Source organism: Paroedura picta, chromosome 7 (assembly GCF_049243985.1).
Source record: "Paroedura picta isolate Pp20150507F chromosome 7, Ppicta_v3.0, whole genome shotgun sequence".
Taxonomy (NCBI): Eukaryota; Metazoa; Chordata; class Lepidosauria; order Squamata; family Gekkonidae; genus Paroedura; species Paroedura picta.
In genome coordinates, this window is record NC_135375.1 from 11,444,631 (window position 1) to 11,461,379 (window position 16,749).

Below are 16,749 nucleotides of genomic sequence, written 5' to 3' on the forward strand. Positions count from 1 at the left end.
GTGAGTGCTAAGATTCAATCCTTTTCACTGGAGATGCCAGGATTGAACCTGGGACCTTCTGCATGCGAAGCAGAGGCTCAACCACTGAGCCACAGCCCTTTCCTTGAACATAGGAGCAGGGGACCCAAACCACAGCCCTACCCAACATTGATCCATCAAAATCAGTACTGTCTACTCAGACTTAACTCTTTCCTATCACCTCCTGCCTGGTCCTTTTAACTGGAGATGACAGGGATTGAACCTGGGGCCTTCTACATGCCAAGCAGATATTCTACCAATGAACCACGAGGTCTATCTCATCAACTTCCTGCCTGGTCATTTTAACTGGAGATGCCAGGGACTGAACATGGGACCTTCTGCATACCAAGCAGATGCTCTAGTGGTGAGCTGGGGGGGGGGTCTTTCCTATCCCCTCCTGCCTGGTATTTTGAACTGGAGATGACGGGGATTGAACCTGGGGCCTTCTGCATGCCAGGCAGATGCTCTACCACTTAGCCACAGTTCCTCCTGCTGCTGCCCAGGACTCACAATGCCCTCCCACTGGAAGCAGAAGGCCACTCAGAGAACACACCTGGCTCTTTCTGCTGTACCCCCACAGACATCAGCAGAGGAGAGCCACTGAGCAGCCTGTAGATGTAAGATTCCACCTGCAGGCGGGACAACACGGAGGTGTACAAGTGCAGGGCCAGCGTCTGATGCATGTGCTCCGCTTGCCCTTCAAACAGCCGCTTCAGCTCCTCCAAGGCACCTGCGTTCGCCTCTACGGTCTGGTAACGATGGTGACCGGTAACTTTGCACTGGTCGGCACAGACCCCCTGCAAAGACAAAGGCAGCTCTCTACAACTGATCCAAGGTTTTCAATGTACCAGTACAGAATGGGAAGAGGATGGAAGAAGAGCTGCTTGTTTATAGCCCTGCTTTTCACTACCTGGAGGAATCCCAAAGCTACTTACCTTTGCCTTCCTCTCCTCACAACAGAGACCCTGTGGCAGGGGTAGTCAAACTGCGGCCCTCCAGATGTCCATGGACTACAATTCCCAGGAGACCCCTGCCAGCGAATGCTGGCAGGGGGCTCATGGGAATTATAGTCCATGGACATCTGGAGGGCCGCAGTTTGACTACCCCTGCCCTGTGGGGTAGGTGAAGCTGAGAAAGCTCTGAGAGAGCTGGGACTGGCCCAAGGTCACCCAGCTGGCTGCACGTGGAGAAGTGGAAAATTAAACCCAGTTCTCTAGATCAGAATGCACAGCTCTTTAACCACTTCATCAGGGGTGGGCAAACTGTGGCTCCCCAGATGTCCATGGACTACAATTCCCATGAGTCTCTGCTAGCACATGCTGGCAGAGGCTCATGGGAATTGTAGTCCGACATCTGGAGAGCCGTAGCTCCCCCACCCCCACCCCCTGAACTACACCATGTTGGAGAAAGTGAAAGGGTGCAGGGCTCGACAGAAAGATTTTACTTTGCATGACTGTATCAGCAGGCTGCGTTTGCGGAATCTTTACAATTCCACGGCGTTTCCTCCGCCGTGAGGACTTGAAGAAAGCGAGCAGACGAAATGCATACAAGGCCCTTCAGAGACCCATGACATGTAGGACACAGAAGCTGCCTTGCCAGGTTGGGCCCAATAATGATTTATTATTAAATAAAGAGCCCCACCAAGACAGCTAACAATTTAAAACACACATGATAAAAAAACACATTTTAAAACTATGGAAATCGTGTCCCCAAATCTGGTGCCTTCTAGTCCAGCATCCAGTCTCCATTATGGGCCAGCAAGCCACTCCTGGCAACTGCACAAGCCTGAGCCAAAAGGCAGGATTTGTCCAATTCCACTACGTGACTCGCTCTCAGGGTGAGCCCCACAGGGTACAGATAAAGCACTTCTGAAAATGCTAAAACAAACCGGGGAACAATTAAGGCAAACGCCTCCCAGAGAGCCAGGACTGGCTGTTGTGTGTTTGTAGTGATAAACCCAGACTTTCCAACCCATATGAAAAGCTCCTTTAGCTCGTGGTAAAGGATGGTTTTTATACCCCACTTTTCACTGCCTGAAGGAGTCTCAAAGCAGATGACAACCACCTTCCCTTCTTGTCCCCACAACAGACTCTCTGTGGGGCAGGTCGGGCTGCATGAAGGACCTGCTCTGCGAGAACAGCTTCTAACAGGACTGTGACTAACCTAAGGCCACCCAGATGGCTGCATGGGGAGGAGCAGGGAATCAAACCCGGCTCACCAGATCAGAAGCTGCCGCTCTTAACCACTACACCACGCTGGCTCTACCACAACACCTGATTCCTCACAACGGTCTGCAGTGCTCAGAGGTAGCAAAGCAGCAATCTCGGGAGGGGGCTCGCCCTCAACACAAAGCAGATGACAAAGTGAAAAGGAAACCCGCTGCCAGTAGCAGATTCCATCACTGTTTGCAGAGCTGCTCCACCTCCGGCTGAAGGCCAGGATTTAACAGGAACAAATCCTGCAGAGATCAGCAAATACGTGGCTTGATGGCTGGGGAGCTGGGGAGAGGGCAGATTTCTTCCTCAACTAATACGAGACCGACAAGAACCAGGGGCGGTAAAAAGGATTGTGTTAAGAAGTTTCATAGTTCAGACGTAGAAGCTGCTGGAGTTCCCAAACTGAGCTTAGGTGACTCCCAACCGGACTCAAACAGGAAGAAGGATTTTAGTAAGTCCTGCCTCCTTGATGGAACGGTGGAAATCACCCAGAGGATGTCCTCGCCCCCTCGGAGGGAGAAGCTAAACGTCAGCTAAAACCAACACTGGACTCCAAGACCAAAAATCAACATGGGCTCTTAGAAAGCTGTAATTCTGTTACTCCCCCTGAGCAAAGATGTGACATGGACAGTTCTGGCAAACCCCACCCCCATCAGATCTCAGCGTGGTTTAGTGGTTAAGAGCGGCAGCCTCTAATCTGGAGATCCGGGTTTGATTCCCCACTCCTCCGCATACAGCCAGCTGGGTGGCCTTGGGCCAGTCACAGTCCTAGTAGTGTGGTTCTCGTAGAGCAGTCCTATCAGAGCTCTCTAAGCCTCACCTACCTCTCAGGGTGTCTGTTGTGGGGAGAGGAAGGGAAAGTGATTGTCAGCCGCTTTGAGACTCTTTCAGACAGTCAAAAGCGGGGTATAAAACCGAACTCTTCTTGTTCTTCTAAGCAGGATTGACCCTGGTTTGCGCTTGGAAGGGTGTCCTGCAAGGAATAGCAGGATCATGACTCGGGGACAGGCAATGGCCAACCACTTCTCAACGCCTCCTGGCCGGCAGCCAGACAATCTCCAGGTAACATAAAATAAAATACCTGGGCAGACTGCTGCTCGTCCTTAAAAGTCCACAGGCGGTCTCTGACGCTCCGGCAATCCGAGGACAAGGTCTGCAGCTTCGCCTCGGCCAGCAGCAGCTGCTTCCGGCAGCGCCAGTAGTTCAGCAGCAGCTCATAGAACTCGTGCCGGTCTTGGTGGGCGAGGCTCTCGAACTCCTCTGCGTAGGCCTCTACGTTCTCCAGCCAGGAACAGGGCTCAAACAGCTTCAGCTGCTCTCTGCTGAAAGGCGCCAGCTCGGGTTCCAGCGGAATTGCCGGATACAGTCTCCTCTTTGGGAGTTGCGGTTTGACGGTGAGCACGGGCGCTCTCTCTTGGGATAGCTCCGATGCTAGATCGGGATACAGCCTCACCGAACTAGAAGTGCCAACGTGTCCCTTGATGACCTCACAAGGGGCTGGGACAGAGACCGGAGTTTCTTCTGAGGAACAGACAATGGGGGGGTGTAAAGGAATGTTTTGGACATTCTCCGCTTGTTGGTGCTCTGCCACTCCAGCTGGTAAAGGTGTGCAAGGAGCAGTGCTCTCCGTTAACCCAAAAGTCGTTGTTGCCTCAAAAGATGCTGCCGGAAGATCCGGAGGCACGGTGGATTTCTCCGCAGCATCCTTCTCTTGCGAAGACTTTAGTCCGGATTCTTCCACCAGTACCGGAAGCCGAGTCTGTGCATCACTTGCGGATCCTTCACCGACCGGGGCTGACGTGCTCAGGGGAACATCACGCGCATTGCTCACATTTTCACCCTCGCTACTTTCGTTTTGGAGTCGGGCCTCTGCAAGGTGTCCCTCCTGGGCGCTGGCGGATTGGGAAGAGCCTTCTGGAGATCGGGCTGCACTAGGAAGGAAGGCCGCGGGCTCCACTTTCTCCCCCTCTTCACATTTCTTCTTTTTTTCCTAGAAGAGGGGAAGAACCAAGACTAAGAGCTGAACAAACCTAGACTTGCCTGCTGTGCAGCCCAATGACAGCCCCTAGTCTCTGGCCAAAATCAGCAAGGTTAGCAGGGCAGCTCATTCAGCAGGGATAAACTGAGGGACAGAGAGGTTTGACATCGCTAAGCCCCTTGCATTTCAGGGAGGCTCAGCAATAGAACCGCAGTCTACTGTGGAATCCAGCTTGCATGAGCTAACCAGGGATTGGGAACCCAGACGGAAATATCTCCAGATATTCTCCCCAATGCTACCTTATTTGAAGTCTCCTTTCCACTCTGCAGGTGTAAATATCATAGAATCATAGAATCATAGAGTTGGAAGGGGCCATACAGGCCATCTAGCCCAACCCCCTGCTCAACGCAGGATCAGCCCTAAGCATCCTAAAGCATCCAAGAAAAGTGTGCATCCAACCTTTGCTTGAAGACTGCCAGTGAGGGGGAGCTCACCACCTCCTTAGGCAGCCTATTCCACTGCTGAACTACTCTGACTGTGAAAAGCTTTTTCCTGATATCTAGCCTATATCGTTGTACTTGCAGTTTAAACCCATTACTGCGTGTCCTCTCCTCTGCAGCCAGCAGAAACAGCATCCTGCCTTCCTCCAAGTGACAACCTTTCAAATACTTAAAGAGGGCTATCATGTCCCCTCTCAACCTCCTTTTCTCCAGGCTGAACATTCCCAAGTCCCTCAACCTATCTTCATAGGGCTTGGTCCCTTGGCCCCAGATCATCTTCGTCGCTCTCCTCTGTACCCTTTCAATTTTATCTACGTCCTTAGTCTGATATATAGTCTGATGAAGAGCTGCTGTTCTGCAAATCAACGATGGTAGTTGTGGAAAACGTGGGACGGGAAGCCCAGACCCACTGCATTGCGTGTCCATGGCCCAGACTGGGACACAATCCATCTGCCTTCTTCTGCTAACATTATTTATACTTTATTAAGTATTGATATTCTTATTTGAATTTCCCAGGGAAAAAAATCACGTTACTGGCTCATATGCAGCTTGCCTATCTCCTCTCCCTCCAATTCTGTCTTGAAGCTGCCTTCCATATTGCTCCCTCCAAATGCAGAGTTTCAGAAGGGGAGCCCTGGCCTGGCAGAACGTGCTCCCAGGTGAGATCAGAGCCCTGCGGGGCTTGTAAAATGGAGTTGTTCCGCCAGGTCTACTGCTGAAGCCCAATAAACTCAAACAAAGAAAACTGGTCTCCCTACCATTTATCTATCTGGAGCTGTTTAAAATCTCTCTGCCCTCTCTCCCTCCTGCTGCTGAAAGAGGAGAAATAGGCATTGAAGGGCAGAGCTGCTTTAACTGTTATGATTTTAATGAGATATTATAAACTACATTTTATATTATTTTTATTTTTATTGAGAATTTCCTCCAGGCCAGGTTGGCCAGGGATTTGGGGGGGGGCATCATATGGGCATAGAATTGGCATCACTGTGGGTGGGCAGGTAGTTGTGAATATCCTGCATTTTGCAGAGGTGGACCCTTCCAACTCTGGTGGACCCTTCCAACTCTATGATTCTATTATGCTTTTATGTCATGCTATTTGATGCAACCCACCCTATGTCTGCGTAGCAGCCTCTCACAATTTTATTACCAGTGAGAAACCCCTAAAACATTCCTCAGGCTTCAAGAAACCCCAGAAGTGGCACGATCATACAGCCTGGAGAAAAGGAGGTTGAGAGGGGACATGATAGCCCTCTTTAAGTATTTGAAAGGTTGTCACTTGGAGGAGGAGGGCAGGATGCTGTTTCTGTTGGCTGCAGAGGAGAGGACACGCAGTAATGGGTTTAAACTACAGGTACAACGATATAGGCTAGATATCAGGAAAAAAACTTTCACAGTCAGAGTAGTTCAGCAGTGGAATAGGCTGCCTAAGGAGGTGGTGAGCTCCCCCTCACTGGCAGTCTTCAAGCAAAGGCTGGATACACACTTTTCTTGGATGCTTTAGGATGCTTAGGGCTGATCCTGCCTTGAGCAGGGGGTTGGACTAGATGGCCTGTATGGCCCCTTCCTACTCTATGATTCTGTGATTCTATGAATATGGTAGGGAAGCAGAGCTGTGTACATGCTCACCCAGGGTCCTCCCCACTCCTTCAGGCCCATCACTGCCCCTTTTTGGAGGGGAGGAGTGAGTCAACACAACCATATAGGATCATAACACCCAATAAATGTTTAACACATGTTTAAAATATATCTTAAAATTGACTCCCGCCCATTCTGGAAACCCTTCCAGGACAGTCGGGAAACCCCAGAGTTTCATGGCTGAGAAAAACCCCTGTAGAGAAAGGGAAAGTCGCAAATATAATATAATAATAAATAATAACTTGCAAAATGAAGAAACAATAGATTTTTCCATTTGCAGTTCTTTATATCTGTGAGGATGCAAGCACATTCTATTTCTATTTCTATTTCTATTTCTATTTCTATTTCGCCCATTTCTTTGCAGCTCTGGGTGGTTTACACTGAACATTATATAACTTGCATGGAAAGTTATACAGACTATAACATCAAAACAACTTTCAATAAAACATCAAAGGATTACAAAACCACATTTATAAATAACAATTAACAGTAACTCTGGGAGAGTCATGGGCAAGGGTCTGGGGGGACCTGCAGGTGTTCTGAGTCGGTCGGCCTCAAGCAAATGCCTGGTGGAAGAGCTCCCTCTTGCAGGCCCTGCGGAACTGTGGAAGTTCGGGCAGGGCTCTGATCTCCTCAGGGAGCTCGTTCCACCAGGTGGGGGCCAGGGCCAAGAAGGCTCTGGCCCTTGTTGAGGACCGACGCGCTTCTCTGGGGCCAGGGATCCGCAGCCAGTTGGAGACGCTATTGTCACTGAGTGAAAACAGGGCTGTTTCACAATATTCTACCAACCTCGAAAAGGGGAAAGAGTAAACCTGTAAAAGGAAAACAGCAGCCAATGATATCCGGCATTCTGTGCATGTTAACTAGGTCTTAAATAATGAGAACAGACGGATTTGCTCAAGCATGCCACGGCAACCCACTCAGCAGAAGCGTCTGGCTTTTCCTTCACGGAATACTTCACCAAGTAAGGAAAACTTTCTTTTTAAGATGAGGAACTAAGACTCTGAATGGGAGCCAAGAATCAAAGGAAACACCATGTGAGAGTCACATTATCCCAAAGTACTGAGGTTAACTAATGTCCAGCATCATGCTTCTTTCAGCAGATCTCCGTTTATGGTGTGGGGGGAATACCCAGAAGCAGAGATCTTCAAATATCAATCTGCTACTTTAACGCAGAATTTAGGCAGACACAATCTAATTCCCCTCCCCCCAAAAAATCAAGCTTTCCTAAATGAAGAGGAAGCAGGCGAGCAGAGGATCAGACTATTGTATGTTCACAAGGAAACATTATGCTGCCACAGATCCTCCAGTTCTTATATGAGAGGCTGGATTTTGTCCTCTTCACAGAAGTACATTTACCTTCATACTGAAGTGAGTAGAAATCATTCATTCTTACGTGCTTTTATTCTGGTAAAAGCACATCAAACACGGGGTTTCCCCTCTCCTATGTAGTGCAGGGGGGTGTCACACATTCTGGTGCCTCATCTTTAAAAGGATATTATAAAGCTGGAAAAAGTAGCCCCCAAATTGATCAAGGAGGTGAAACACCTTACAACTGTAAGTCAGTGACAGACCATACCTGGCACTGCCAGTTCACAGGTAGTAGGTGCTGGCTTGAGAGCCTGAGAAGTCATTGCCATTCAGAATAACCAGTTCTCCCTCTTTCAAAATACTAGACCTTGGAAGCACCTAATTCAGCTGATGGGCTACAGATTCAGGACAAACAGAAGGAAGCACTTCCACTCCCAAGGCACAATTAATCGTGCGATGACACATAGATTGCTTTACACAGAGATTAAGCCAATTATCTATCAATAGCAATCAACCTGGTATTCACAGCATTATTATTCCTGATGATGATGAACACGGAGATTTTACTGAATTTTACTGATGATTTTACACGGAGATTTTACCACTGGTGTACCTTTCCTCCATGCGTTTGTCTTAAACCCTCTTGAAAACAAACTGGACTACCTACCAGCACCCTATCTGGGGACTCCGGAGTCCACAAGCCCAACACAATCCTTTTATGCTCCTGCTCAAGCACCATTTAAATGAGGGGCTGCCGCTCCCTCTTACTCAAACCCTCTTACAAGGAAAATTCCTGCCCCCTCAGACAAAAAGGGGCTAATGTTTGCCCAAGTTTCAAGCCTGGAGGAAAATGACCTGTCCCTTTAATAAAGGCTTCAGGTGTGGGCAAATGAAGCTTTTTAATATATGAAGGTAAGCAACACCACCAGGATAAATTACAGCCTGTTATTAAAAAGTTGGGATACAGTAATACTTGCAAAAAAACAACAAAATGTAACTCTGGGTGTAAGTTTTTGTATACTTGCACATGCCCCATTTATTTACGCTTACATTTATTTTTGACTTTCTCTCCAGGGATTCAGGGGAGATCACAACAGCGATAAAAGTTAGTCTTAAAAGTGCTGCCATACTCCAGCTCCACTGGGCCCCAATATGCATTGCAGTTTCCACCGTTCTTTCATGTTATTCTTGTCATTATGTTAATGTTGTTGTTGTTGCTGTTGTCACCTTGTTGTTACTCTAAAATGAAGCTACCTGTATCATTTTATTCTTTCATGTCAACCGCCCTGAGCCTTCGGGGAGGGCAGTATATAAATACTATATACATATACATATACATATACATATACATATACATATACATATACATATACATATACATATACATATACATATACATATACATATACATATATATATATATATATATATATATATAATAATAAATAAATAAAACAGCCAGAACTACCCAGAATTAAACTTGGTTGATCTTATTTATAATTAAGTTTCTAAGTCAGCCCGCTCGGTGTTTCCAGCTCTGAAAGTTGCGCCTGGACCTCCCCCCTCCCCTCTTAAAGGGGCAGAGCCCTTTTTCCTCCCGGCGGTTGGCAACCGGACAGTGCGGGAGGGGCTGGGGGCGGGCCGTACCAGGCCCTGCTGGAGCTCCGGGGTTACCTTGGCTCTGCCGCGGCCGCCCTTGGCCCGAGCCCGGGGCCTCACCGCCTCCGCCATCGCCCCCTCTCCCGCGGCGCTTGTTTTCGCTCCGGACAGCCGAGCGGCGGGTCACGTGACGGAGCTGGTCCCGCAGCCAGCCCTCTCAGCCAATCCCGAGCGGGAAGGGGAGTACGGCGGGCGAGGGAGGTCAAACGGCGAGGGCGACGGGCGCTGCAGCGACCCCTGGCGCCCGGCGTGGGGACGGCGCTGCTGGGAAATGGGTGTCGGCCAGCGGGAATGAGGGAGCAAAGGTGGTGCTTTCGGTTTCCTCCGCTTTTGCGCTCCCCCACCCTCCACCATCGTCGAAGTTTCTGCATAAAAGCCGGGAATAGCGAGGATCCGTCCATTAATTGCATCTGAAGGCGGGGGCTGGCTCTAGTTCGCCTAGGCGGTGTAGCAAGTAGCTGGCGAAGTTTCAGGGTTTGCAACAAAAAAACCCCAAATGATGATAGTCAGGACCTGCAAAGGTTCACTGTCTGTGTTAATGTTACAGTGATATACCTTTTACTGTGCACAAGTTTTAAAACTTTAGAAATTAAAAACATATACAGCCCACTGGCTATTGCGAAACCGTGTGCAATGCACTGCATGAACCAATAGACCTGATGGATTTCAGCCCGTGTAGGGCCTCCTTCAGATTATAGCACATGCCCGTTCATTACACGTATAAAATATGTATAGCCGCCAATAAAGGCACCAAAGAGCCATAAAGTAGCAAAGTCAATCAATGAATGAAGATGTCTATTTTCAGTAAGAAGATCATAGTCTGACGAAGGGTGCTTGCACTCGAAAGTTCACACCTTGATTAAATCTTTGTTGGTCTTAAAGGTGCTACTGGACTCTGATTTTATTATTTTTCAGCCATTAGCTTTCTTCTAAAGGCTGCCCAAAATTTCAATGGTGCGTTATTAGTGCATGTATTTCAATGAATGAAATGATCTGGGAAGATTTCGGGGATGGAGGCAGAAGTGGGTGGGATATGGGACAGGGATATATAAGAAGAGTTGGCTTTTATACCCCTCTTTTCACTTGCTGAAGGAGTCTCAAAGAGACTTAAAACTGCCTTTTCCCCACAACAGATGCCCTGTGAGGTGGGTGGGGATGGGAGAGCTCTGAGAGAACAATACTATCAGGACTGTGGTCACCCAAGATGGCTGTATGAAGAGCAAGGAATTAAACCTGATGGAGAGGCTGATTATGTGAAGATTCAAGGGGGGTGGCAGATACATCTCATCCAGCCAAAAAAGTGGATTATGCTTCTGCAGCTGCAAGGAGAAATCGACGTGCACCAGCCAAACCTCTAATGACAAACATCGACTTCACCAACGGGATGTGCTTTATTAAAATGTGTGTCGATTAATAAGAGTTTTACAAACTCTTAACATTTTATTGAAAGTTCCTAGCAGGAAAGGAAATCCATTGCTTTTTCCCTGCAGAGAATCATACAAAGACATTAAACTGTTAAAAAGGGGAGGACAAATGAGGCCAACTGATTGAGGGAGTGTCTTTATCTCCCCAGCTCTTCTTCGCATTTTTGTGTGTGTGTATCTCATTTTGGCATTCAGATGCTTGAACTCGGAAGGGGCTGTGTAGCTCAAGGGTTGAGCAGAAGATCCCAGGTTCAATCCCTGGCATCATGGTTGCCGTTGATCGTTTTTCAAGACTGCTCTTCTGCTTTCCGCATAAATTTCAACACGCGCAAACCACCTTGTTACAGCCGTAAGGCAGAGAATGAGCACATCCAAAAACAAATCACATTTGCAGGGAAACCTCTGGTTTCGATAACATTACACACATCTCTCTCTTGCTTCTTTTTCCCCTCACAGAGGTGCGGTTGAGCAAAAAGGCTTCAGATCTAGGAAGAAACGGAAAAAAGAACAAAATGAGATATACACCGCACCGGGAATCTTTACTTTGACAATTCTCCAAAGCGCATCGAGCCTGTTTTGCAAGATCCTTCCCACAAGATTCCCCCACCATTTCTAAATGAAACGAACCACGCATGTGTCAAGTGCAGACGGTCCCCTCCTGGCCAGCAGAATTGCCAGGACTCTGCCAGCTCGCAACTTGTGATGACGCGGTAGGGTTGCCAGATACAGTTTGGGAAAGTCCTGGAGATCTGGGGATGGATCCTGGGGAGGAACTGATCTTGGAGATGAGCTGTAATTCCAAGGGATCCCCAGGTCCTGCCTGGAGGCTGGCATCCCTACCGGCCAAAGATTGTGCTGGGTGCCCCATTAGGCAGTAATGGGTTTAAACTGCAAGTACAACGATATAGTCTAGATATCAGGAAAAACTTTTTCACAGTCAGAGTAGTTCAGCAGTGGAATAGGCTGCCTAAGGAGGTGGTGAGCTCCCCCTCACTGGCAGTCTTCAAGCAAAGGTTGGATGCACACTTTTCTTGGATGCTTTAGGATGCTCTGGGCTGATCCTGTGTTGAGCAGGGGGTTGGACTAGATGGCCTGTATGGCCCCTTCCAACTCTATGGTTCTATGATTCTAGGTCAATTCAGGGAAGCTTTCAACAACAGCAGGGGCCTTTAAGCAGAAAGTGGCATAGTGGGAGTGGCATAGTTGCAGCCCAGAGCCTCTTCCCAAAAGATTTGGGGCCAAAGCAAAGGGGTTGCTGGGCATTTGTTGTTCGGAGTGACCAGTGGTTTTTTAGGCTTGACCCTCAGGTCAAATAGGCCCTCCAAGGGAACCACCCACCGAGAACATGGCAAGTTGACTACACGAGAAAGAGATTGCCCCGATATGCTAAAATGTAAGTTTTAGTGTTTTGGTATTGGGATGTTTTAAAGGTTTTCATGTTTATTAATGTTTTAATGTTTAATTAATTGTTTTTGTTGTACACCGCCCTGAGCCATTTCAGAAGTGCAGTATATAAATCAAATAAATAAATAAATAAATACCCTGCTTTTTTTCGCTACCCAAAGAAGTCTCAAAGTGGTTCACAAACACGTTTCCCTTCCTCTCCCCACAACAGACACCCTGTGAGGTGGGTGAGGCTGAGAGAATCCTGATATTATTGAAGAAGAAGAAGAAGAGTTGGTTCTGATATGTCGCTTTTCTCTACCCGAAGGAGTCTCAAAGTGGCTTACAATCGCCTTCCCTTTCCTCTTCCCACAACAGACATCCTGTGAGGTGGGTGAGGCTGAGAGAGCTTCTGACAGGATCAGGGCAGTGACTGGCCCAAGGTCACCCGGCTGGCTGCAGGTGGAGGAGCGGGGAATCCCACCCCGTTCTCCAGATCAGAGGCCGCTGTTCTTTGACAGGTCACCACACCGGCTTTCAACTCCAACTAGGTAGAAACTTCCTGTTTTGCTGATGAGCTTGGACTTCCCAGGTCCAAAGTTGAAGTCCTTTCCAGCCTGCAGAATTTATGAGCTCTAATAACAAGGTTTGTTTTACCGATGTTGCAAGACTGTCCTTTGAGAGTTATTTCTTCATCATCTGCAATATCTGGTTTCCCTGAAGCTTTCAAAATGTTGGCATCACCCACGAGTATTTTCAAAACTCTGGAAATTCCCCCTTCTCTGAACCAAGAACGCTGCTGACTGACAGGAAATGGCTCTCAAGAGCTCCCCTGCCTGGTCTGAAAAGCTGACTTACCCTTTTCAGGTTAGTGGTGCTGTATTAAACTGTAGCCATCGACAGTGGAGTATTCAGGGTCTCCTGGAAAGAACAGAACACCAGAAATGCATACAGTGAAAGGTCACGAGATTAGATGTACCGATAATCTTCCCATATTTTGAAAAGCAATCAAGAGGACAGATTTATACTAACTAAAGGTAAAGGTAAAGGTATCCCCTGTGCAAGCACCGAGTCATATCTGACCCTTGGGGTGACGCCCTCCAGCGTTTTCTTGGCAGACTCAATACGGGGTGGTTTGCCAGTGCCTTCCCCAGTCATGACCGTTTACCCCCCAGCAGCAAGCTGGGTACTAATTTTACCGACCTCGGAAGGATGGAAGGCTGAGTCAACCTTGAGCCGGCTGCTGGGATCGAACTCCCAGCCTCATGGGCAAAGCTTTCAAACTGATGCCTTACCACTCTGCGCCACAAGAGGCTCTTTATACTAACTAAGAATATCTAAATAAAATAAGCAGGAATACCTTGAATAAAATTGTGTGGGTCGTAACGGGACCCACTGGACTCAAACTTTGTTCTATTGTTTCAGACCAACACAGCTTTATTTATTATTTATTTATTTATTATTTTATTTCTTCCTTTATTTTTCAATTTGTATACCGCCGCTCCCCGAATGGTTCACACAATAAAACATTAAAATACAATAAAACCCTATAAAATCCTCCCAATGACAGTAAAGGCAACAAGCGGTCATATACTCTTCTAATTAACTTAATTAAGAACCCACCTTGTTCAGCCAGAGGCCAAGTCCTTTTCCGCTAGGAGTGGGTGCAGGTCTGATAGACCTTGGGTGGGTGATCCCTGCTTGGAATGCCGGGACTCCACCCTGGCCTCAACCATGCGCCTGGCGGAAGAGCTCCGACTTGCAGGCCCTGCGGAAAGCTGACAATTCCGGCAGGGCCCTTAGCTCTTCCGGGAGCTCATTTCACCAGGGCCTATTCTGCACACATCGGAAAATGCACTTTCAAGTGCTTTTTCAGATGGATTTTCCTGTGCAGAACAGGATAATCTACTTCTAAAGAGCATTGAAAGTGCATTATCCAACGTGTGCAGAATGGGCCCAGGTTGGGGCCAGGACCAAAAAGGCCCTGGCCCAGGTTGACGCCAGGCAAACATCCCGGGAGCCCAGGACAACCAATAAATTTCCCATTCAAAAGCTGGCAACTGTACACAGCACGCAATAGGTTTGGAAAGCCGGCTATTTTTAAGGAACAGTTGGCACCTTACCTGACCCAGAAGGTACTGGTAACGGTGGCCTCCTGCAAACAGAACATGCTCTTGATGACACTTAGCATTTATACAGCACTCGAGTGCATACAATGTTTTTCCCAGGTGTTACTTTAGGGCTAAACGATCTGAGAGTAATTACTCATTTCCCAATGTTTCCAGGTCTGCCTTGGGTACCGCTGAACTAGACAGGGGTTAGGAATTCTTGGAGGAAGCTTCATTTCCAAGCATCCAGGGCCCAATCAGTATCCGGACGGTGGCTCAGGGGAAATGAGGTCTTAAGTACGGAGGCCAACCTCCAGGTAGGGCCTGGGGATCCCCCAGAATTTCACCTCATCTCCAGACTACAGAGACCAATTCCTCTGGAGGAAATACATCACTATTGGGCACCTTAGCCAAGTGGAAACCATTCCGTTCCTCCTTGTTCTGCACTAATAATGATCTCTTATCCAGAGAACAGGTTCTGCATCAAAACAACTACCACATCAAGGAAGGTTTACTCAAGGGAATTGTAGCCCACAGAGGACTCTGTCTTCCCTCCAGGCTCCAATCCCGAATCTCCAGTTTAACATGCAAAGTTAAGTTTGCATGTTAACATGCTAACAAAGTTAACATGCAGGAAGTCTACTGCACAGACAGCTTCAAGAGGGGACTGAATAACCAGGTGGAGCAGAGGTCCACGAGTGGCCATTAGCCACAAGGTCTAGATGGCACACTCTCTCTGGCCTGATGCAACATGGCTTATGTTCTCCGTGTCTAGGGCACAGATGCTCTGTATTCTTGGTGCTTGGGGGCCACAGTGGGAGGGTTTCTGGGGTTCTGGCCCTGCTTGGTGGACCTCCTGATGGCACCTGGGTTTTGGCCACTGTGTGACACGGGGTACTGGACTGGATGGGCCATTGGCTCCTCTTATATCGGAGGCAGTGATACTCCATACTCCACAGTGGGGGGGGGGGGCTTCTGACCTCACTGGAGGACCTCCTGGTGGCACCTGGGTTTGGACCACTTTGTGACACACTGAGTGTTGGAATGGATAGGTCGTTGGCCAGATCCAACATGGCATCCCTCATGTTCTTATGTTCCCAACCAGGACATGGCAGTCCTACACCCCCATCCCTTGCCAGCAGCCAGGGGGGACTGGTAACCCTAGCCACCCTGCTTTTGTCACCCACTAGGCTGATGTCCCTTCCCTCCCAAACCCTCCCTGCCCCAGGCTCCACCCCCCTAATTCCCAGGATTACCACAGTTCAAGAGCTGGCATCGCTAGGTCAAAGAAAGGCACAGCGTAGCAGGGACTTGGCTCAGCTTTCTCCCAACGGCCAGTGTCTTACTAGGAACTGTCCCTGGAAGTCCAAAGTCCCACCCACCAGCACCCCCCCCCCCGAGGTTATGCCCTTTTTGTCCTTTTTGTGGGCTGTTCCTTTGTCCTCACCTCCCCATTCCGGGTGCCGGAGCTGGGTTTCTTCCTGGAGCTGCACACTTCTGGGTGTTATAATAATTTTCATAGGTCACGGGAGCTGCAAACCAAAACAGGGAGGAGAAGCCAGTTTTGAAAAACAGCACAAAGATTGGCAGCATCCCAGGGCAGGTCCTGCACATCCGCAGTGCCGGCCCATTGGGGTTGCAGACACGCGGCCGTCGTTCCACTTACTTGGCCGGAGCGTGCCCGTTTTATGGACGTTGACAAAGCATTCTATGTCCTTCTCGACGCTGCACATCTCTAAGCTCTTCCGGACGTCCTCGTAACACTGGAATGTACAAGAGGGTTTTTTTTAAATGCATGCTCTCTAATAGCAAGGAAAGGGGAAAAACTAATTCAATGTAGTCCAAAAAAGATGGTAGTAAAATCAGGTGGAAGATACACCCTTTGATCACGAGAGGTTTCTCTTCCCGTAAGCACGAGAAAGGAAGCCAGAGAAGGGAAACCTGCAGTCATATACAGACACATGATGCTGCCTTCTACTGAATCAGACCCTGGTTGCATCAAGGTCAGTATTGTCTACTCACACCGGCAGCACTTCTTCATGGTCTCAGGACAAAATCTTTCCCATCACCTCCTACCTGGTCCTTTTCAGCTGGAGATGCTGGGGATTGAACCTGGGACCTTCTGCACGCTGAGCAGATGTTCTGCCACTGATCCAAAGATCCTCCCTCAAATATATTATTTATGTTAGCTGTCTTTTGGTCCCCTGACAACAAACATCCGTTGATTTATACTTCCCGCCAGCACCTCCTCCATACTCTTCATATGGGCCTTTCCCGCACCCTCATTTCCCTCACCGGTGAGTTCCTGTTGTTTTCTTTTTGTCGTTTTTCTGTTCTGCATATGTTTGGCTCCCTCCAGAGGTCGATTCGATATCGTATTGATTTACAGCCAGCATAAACACCTGAATTGTAAACTTGCAGGGAGAAATATGGCAACGCAATATCGAATAGACCACTAGGGGGAGCAAAGCACACACGGAATTGGAAGGGGGGAGTTGCCATGACAGCTTGGGGAAT

At 48.4% G+C, this 16,749-nt stretch overlaps 2 protein-coding genes across 6 annotated transcripts in view; both read right to left on the reverse strand.

The window, feature by feature from the left end:
• Positions 1–9,470, reverse strand: part of EPG5 (ectopic P-granules 5 autophagy tethering factor) — a 69,473-nt gene extending 60,003 nt beyond the window's left edge. For all 5 annotated transcript variants that reach the window (XM_077346706.1, XM_077346704.1, XM_077346707.1 and 2 more), the window contains exons 1-3: positions 9,333–9,470; positions 3,316–4,224; positions 572–815 (exon numbers count right to left, since the gene is read on the reverse strand). In XM_077346706.1, the coding sequence (XP_077202821.1) occupies positions 572–815; positions 3,316–4,224; positions 9,333–9,389 (1,210 nt within the window). In that variant the 5' untranslated portion in view covers positions 9,390–9,470. The remainder of the gene's footprint in view (positions 1–571; positions 816–3,315; positions 4,225–9,332) is intronic.
• Positions 9,471–10,689: 1,219 nt separating this feature from the next.
• PSTPIP2 (proline-serine-threonine phosphatase interacting protein 2) overlaps positions 10,690–16,749 on the reverse strand; it is a 32,975-nt gene continuing 26,915 nt past the window's right edge. The window contains exons 11-15 of the mRNA XM_077346710.1: positions 15,899–15,995; positions 15,680–15,764; positions 14,248–14,279; positions 12,983–13,045; positions 10,690–11,226 (exon numbers count right to left, since the gene is read on the reverse strand). Coding sequence (XP_077202825.1) covers positions 12,993–13,045; positions 14,248–14,279; positions 15,680–15,764; positions 15,899–15,995 — 267 coding nt within the window. The 3' untranslated portion in view covers positions 10,690–11,226; positions 12,983–12,992. The remainder of the gene's footprint in view (positions 11,227–12,982; positions 13,046–14,247; positions 14,280–15,679; positions 15,765–15,898; positions 15,996–16,749) is intronic.